Genomic DNA, 6,625 nt, shown 5'->3' with positions numbered 1-6,625 from the left:
GCTGACCGAGGTTTGTGAAGTCAGTCATACCCATGAGATTATGTAGCTGGTAAGGCCAGCTACCGTTTATTGAGTGACTACCATGTACTGGCACTGGGGTGGGCATTTTTCACCAAGTGTCACTAATCCTTACATCCCCAGGTACAGATGAGGAAACTGAGAGGTTACAGGCTAGTAAGTGTCCGAGGTAGAATTCAAAGCCCAGGGCCTTCTATTCTCTGAAGCTTCCCAGATGCTGTCGGACCCCTGCTCCTGGCACAGTCCCTGGTTGACAGCAGGCAGGGACTGAGGAACATCCGCTGAATCAATGAACATTAAAGATGGCACACGAGAGCCTGGTTGAATCTGACAATCACACAGATGTAGTGTCATTAAACGAACGCACACGGATTAAACAGAGAATAAGACTTTAATTGAGCACCAGCACTATATATATAAAATGTGTCCGCATAGAAAAATAAATCCAGTCAAAGTGTCCCTGAGAACCCACAGAGTCTGCGCTCTGTACATGTACAGTGTTTGCTGACGATTACTTTTGAGTCGAGGCCATTTTTCACATCAGTCTATCGGCACTCCGGTCAGGTTTTACAGCATCTTGGTTTTACTCTGGTCAGGTTTTACAGCAAATGTTTTACAGCATTTTAAATATTTTTTGTTTCTCACCATTTAAAACTTGTTTTTCGTTTTGTTTGTTGGGCCGTGTGGCTTGTGGGATCTTAGTTCCCCGATCAGGGATTGAATCCAGGCCCCAGCAGTGAGAGCGCCGAATCCTAACTACTGGACCGCCAGGGAATTCCCTGGAACTTTTTTATATGAGTGAGCACATGAGGCTGAAGATCATACCTTCAGTGGCTAACTGTTTTTTCAAATCATTAAGGCCTTTATAAGGTGGCTAGTTCCCAAGATGGAGTATTTGTGCCAAGTGAGCCTTTCAAATCCGGCTCCTTGGCGGTGTGGACGTTGTCCCAGCGTCTGAGGTTCTCAATTTGGGGGTTACTCAGCTGGTCTCAGCCCTTGTTTGTCGGCTGCCCTGATCACCCTCAGAGGCAGGCGTGAGAAGGAGGGGGTCGCTGTGCCCGGCTGAGTGTGTTTCCTCCTCGGAGACCAGCTCAGGGGATCGCGGCCCAGACAAGGTGCTGAGGCTGCAGCCCGCCCCGAGCTTCGGCGTGTGGCTTTCGGACACTTCTGTGATGACGCTCAGCGTGTCAAAGACTTCATTCTCAACAGCCAGTGGGAAGGAGAATAAGAGAAGTGTGCTGTGATGAGGGTGGTTCAGAAACTGCCGGAGAAGAAAAAGAGTTACTTATCAAAGCTTCCCATTTCTTTTTCTGGGCTCACAGTTTTATACAGAACTCCTGGCTGGAAAACGCTGTTTTAAAAAAATGTGACAATAACAGTATGACACTTCCTCAAAAAATTAAAAATAGAATTACCATATGACCCAGCAATTCCACTTCTGGGTATACACCCATAAGAACTGAAAGCAGTATATATATATATGTGTATATATATATATATATATATATATATATATATATATATATATATATATATACCCGTCTTCAGAGCAACATTATTCACAATTGACAAAGATGGAAGCGGTCCAAGGGCCCATCCATGGAGGACTGGATAAACAGAATGAGGTCTAGCCGTACGATGGAATATTTTCTGCCTCAAAATGTAATGAAGTTGATATACACTACAACGTGGATGAACCTTATGCTAGGTGAAATATGCCAGACAGAAAAGGACAAATGGTGCATGATTCCACTTATACGAGGCACCTAGACTAGGCAAATTCACAGACAGAAAGTGACAGTGGTGGCCGGGGCCGGGGGGAGAAGGGAGATGGGGAGCTTTGTTTATCGGATACAGTTTCTGTCTTGCAAGATGAAAGGAGTCCTGTGACTGGAAGGTGGTGAAGGTTGTACAACAATGTAAATGTACTTAATACCACTGAACTGGACGCTTAAAAGTGGATAAGGTGGTAAGTTTTATGTTATGTGTATTTTACCACAATTTAAAAAACGCGACAATAAACCTGCATCTCATTTGCTAAGTGATCACAGGTCCCCCTCTGAGAGTCCCTCCTGTACACCCAGAGGGAGACTTTAAGGATGATCCGATGCTCTGGGGCTGACGCAGTCTGGCATCCTTGCCTCTAGGAAGCAGGGATGCTGTGAGCATGGCGGGTACATGTGTCCTGGAATAACAGTCAGTCTCCCGTGCGTCCTCAGGCTGAGTTGGGGGCCCTCTTTGGTGCTCCCCAGCAGCCTGTGTGTCCCTCTGTTTCGGCCCTCAGCTCCGTGGCGTCCAGTGTGGCGGCCACCAGCCACTTGAAACCTGGCTGGTCTGGATCTACGTGTGCTAGAGGTGTAAAACACATACCTGATTTTGAAGACTTCGTATGAAAAAGAGAATGTAAATGTTTCAACAATTGGAAAAAATAACTGATTGCATGTTGAAATGATATTTGGGATATATTGGGTTGCATAAACTGTATTATTAATATTAATTTCCTCTGTTCCTTTTTACTTTAAAAGTAACTGCGGCTACTAGCAAATTTAAAATCTATGTGCTTTGTTTCCATCTAGCCCATTTTACGAACGATGACCCCTCAGGGTGTGTCCCTCCCAGCAGACGGGCGAGTTACAGGCAGGAACCAGAGTCTGACCATCCTTGTCACTCCAACACTTCGACCATGAAGATGCCCATGTATGTTTCCTGAAATATCTGCTGAGTGCACGTGCTCCACTTTTCATCCTTGTAGGTTCACCAAGGCTCTTAATCTTCAGGACGAGGTGCAGAAACATTCCTTAAAGCGTGGCATTTTTAACTTCTTCCCCTCAGTTGGTTCCACCTTTAAGGGATCAGTTAAGCCTTCTGAAAGTAATTTCCATACCTCAGCCCTTTAAGACGACTTAACCTAAATTCTACCCTCCCCCACCCCCATCAGCCGACAGAAGGGAAAGGGAGGGGTCAGAGGAATTTCACCCAGATCTGTTGTGCAAAGGCGGTAGCTGTGGGGGAGGAGGGACCTCCCCAAATGCTCTGTTCCAGCGCAGCCAGGGGAACAGACTGGAAGCTACCCTTGACTCTCCTGGGAGACAGGAGAGGAGAGAACAAAGCAAGATGTGCTAAATGTCAAGAAAGCGAATAGCAGGCTGGTGGCCGGCTCAGTGTATCCGTGGTGGGTAAACCTCCCGATGGCTTTTTCAACTAAAAGTCTCCATCCCCAGCAAATCTCCCTCAACTCAAAATTATGGTTAGTGAATTCTCTGCATTTTGAGTCAAAACTGGAGAATTTCATGATCTGAGGACCCTGATCTGCTCATGGGTTCCTGGCACTTCCTTCGCCCTCACTCCGCTGGCCCCTCTCCAGCCTCCCCCGCCCACCCATATTTCTCACTGGTCCACAGTCAAGCCTGCCAAGTCTTCTAGCCTTGGAGGCCAGAGCTCCTGCCAACTGACCCCTTAATTAAACTCGTCTCTGGCTTTGACTTGCCTGATACCACATTGTTGTCCCATCTGTCCTTTCCTGTCTGATGAGTCCCTTTGATGGTGAAGGCAGAAGCAAAAAAGCAGGTGCACAGTTTTGCTTCCTCTTGGCTCTCCATTTATAGAACACCTCCTACGCAGAGCAAAGGGCCCGCCCCTCTTTGTTCTTCCTGCCACGAATACGGCTTCTCAGAAGTGCCCCTCTAGAAGGTGCGTGTCTCACCCTGGTGCTGCAGTCTCGCTGGCACTCTCGTTAGAAGGTTCCGGCCGCTCTGAATCTCTTGCCTACAGTCACGCGGTCCACTTTCTACCCATGTCAGGAGCTGTACTGCCCACACTTGTTCACTGGAGCTGAAACAGCTCCCAGCCAAGTCCCCGTCCAGGAACTGCCCTCCGCAGAAGGGAGCCGCCTCGCACGAGTCCTTCCCAGGGGCAGCCGGGACAATGGACCGGCCGGTGTGGGAACAAAGGCCCGACGTCAGCTACCACGACGACAACACGTTAACAGGCCCAGGAAAGCAAGAAGCGGCAAGGCCTCCCTAAGACACGCACTTCGGAGGGTGGGGAACTCACCCTGTGAAGAGTCAGGGACCTGTCACATCAGTTTTAGGGATCCCACGGAATAGCGAATGCCAGGACATCCTCTCCAAAGGAAGGGCCCGTTATTGTGTCTTACCCGCCACCCCTACCAGGGAAGCGCGATGCGAGGTGGGCCTCTTTGGGTTCTGGGGGGCTGCACGTTCCACACCAGGAATATGGCTCCTGGTGTGAGTGATACAGAAGGCCGCTGGCTCTGAGGGGACCCTGGAGCAGGAAAGGGCCCCAGAGAGGGTACAGGCTTTGGAGCAAGCCATCCTAGCCACATCTCATGCCGGCTAATGCCGGGGTACGAAGGCCCAGCCTCATCTCCCAGTGGCATCTCAGCTGAACCCAGTGAACGTGAAGAGGCCGTGAGACCCGGCAGATCCTTGGAGGGTCTGTGGTGGGAAAAGAGGCTGAGTGGAGTTTATGGCAAATCCCAAGAGGAGAATCACTGTGTGATCACTACAGTTCTGAGGCCAGGCTGGCCACCTGGAGCAGAGAATTATACCCTGTTTGAAAACAGCTCTGGGAGTATTGGCATGGGGACTTGGGAGAGACAGAGCCTTGGGCCACAGGACACCAGGTGACCGTGCCACCTAGAAGTGACCCTCACGAGGCCTGCCAGACCCACCAGGTCCTGAGGTGGGGTCAGAGGGCACACGTGCAGGCGGCCCGGCCTCCCCTGCACTTACCCCTGCTGCACCAGCACATCTGTCTCTGCTCACACCATGATCGCGCCGGGGAACGGGTCCTCATGACCAGGAGAAGCAGGAAGAGGCCAAACGTGGCTCACAGGGAGGTCAGCGTGGCACACGGGCACAAACCAAAAATGGCCCACAGCTGCACTGGAGCCCCAACTGGGGGCCCTGAATGGCAGTGGGGAGAAAGCTCCCAACAGGCAGAGCTCTGGGCCGTGCGTCTGGTCATCCCCTTTGTGTGGAAAGAAAAGCGGCCCAAGATCAGGTACTCATGGAATCCGAGGCAGGGGCCGATGGCGAGGCTGGTGGTCAGGGGCCAGAGGAAGGGAGTCTGGAAAGAGGCGTGTGGATGGACTATGGGAGCAGCTGCAAGTGGGGAGGTCTCTGGACCACACATGAACTCCGAGGCCCAGAGCGGGGCCCTCTGCCAGTGGAGCAGACGCTCTGTCAGGCCTCAGCGGTGCCGGCCGGGGCCCCGCAGGACAGGGACAGCCAATCATTCCCGAGACAGGTGTCAACTCCAGTCAGAGCGCACTGGTGCCCCTTCCAGAGTCCATGCCCCAGAATGTGACTTTATTTGGAGACAGGTCCTTACAGAGGTAATCAGGTTAAAGGAGCTCATTAGGGTGGGCCCTGATCTGACCTGACTGGTATATTTAAAGAAGAGGAGATATGGACACAGATGGGAGAACGCCATGTGAAGATGAAGGCAGAGATGGGGGGATGCTTCTACAAACTAAGGAACCAAAGGTTGCCAGCAACCACCAGCAGCCTGGGGAACGACCTGGAACGGCTTCGCCCTCACAGCCCTTGGAAGGAACTGACCCTGCCGACACCTGCATCTTGGACTTCCAGCTTCCAGGACCTTGAGACAATACGTGTCTGTGGTTTAAGCCACCCAGCGTGTGGCACTCTGTTACGGTGGCCCGTGCTGGCTGACACAGACCTCACGTTACATCACGTCAGGCCATGGGACCCAGTGACAGCAGAGGAGGCCAGGAGTGCAATAGCCTGACGGTGCTGCATGCTGGGCCACCCACCCAGCGTCTGCCAGCCTGGAAGGACGACGGCCGGCCCGCTGAAGGTACGGGGGTAGGGGGGGGACTGGGGAGTGACGCCAGCTTGGAGACGGTGCCCTGTGAGGACCGCGCATTGTCCTCCAGCACCAGGCGTGCACTGAGAATCGATGACAGTATGTGATGGTGTGTCCCCAAGAAGTAGAGTACAGGGGTTCAGGGACCAAGGGGTAGAAGTAGGAGTGGCCCTGCCTGCCATCACTCCCGCTGACCCACTTGGGGAACTGGTGTCCATGCAATCTTAGGCTCTGTGAGCTCAGAGCAGGGGTCAGCAAGCTGTGGCCCACGGGCCGGATCCACGTTTCTTTGTATGGCTCAGGAGTTAAGAATGGTTTTAGAGTTGTAAGTGATGCCATTTAGGTGGCTACTTAAGTATCTACATAATGTCTCAATCTTGGTCTCAAAGCCTAAAACAGTTACTATCCCAGAGGGGGACGTTTCCACCAGGAGACACAGCAGGGATCCCATCGAACTTTAAGTTATAGCTGCCACCTCGTCGTGCCAGGGTCCTTGTGCCAAGAAACTAGGCAGCAAGGAAAGGAGTCACCACGTGGGTCATCAGGCGGAGACAAGGCTGCTGCTACGTGATGGGGGGCACCCAGCTGGGTGATGGGGCAGCTCGTGGTATTGGGACTTCCCCTACCCAATTCTGATGGCAAGTGGATAAGCACAAGCGCCCAGATCTCTGGTGTCCTGTGACCAGGGGCTCAGTCCTCGCTGAGCGGAGGGTCTGAGTCACCCCATCAGGTCAGTAGCCTATGTCAGCAGCGG

General features: G+C 52.1%; 1 protein-coding gene across 4 annotated transcripts in view; it reads right to left on the bottom strand.

Moving 5' to 3' along the window:
* Nucleotides 1–390: 390 nt before the first annotated feature.
* The window catches only part of LOC309659412 (interferon alpha/beta receptor 2-like), a 49,023-nt gene continuing 42,788 nt past the window's right edge, over nt 391–6,625 (bottom strand). For 2 of the 4 annotated variants that reach the window (XM_082459124.1, XM_082459122.1), the window contains one exon: nt 391–1,279. In XM_082459124.1, the coding sequence (XP_082315250.1) occupies nt 998–1,279 (282 nt within the window). In that variant the 3' untranslated portion in view covers nt 391–997. The other 2 variants (XR_014262790.1, XM_082459123.1) reach the window with 2 other exon arrangements.

Source organism: Balaenoptera physalus (assembly GCF_965194825.1).
Source record: "Balaenoptera physalus genome assembly, chromosome: 4".
In the NCBI taxonomy this organism is placed as follows: Eukaryota; Metazoa; Chordata; class Mammalia; order Artiodactyla; family Balaenopteridae; genus Balaenoptera; species Balaenoptera physalus.
Note: the sequence above shows the minus strand (reverse complement) of the source record. Positions and strands in the feature narration are given on the sequence as shown.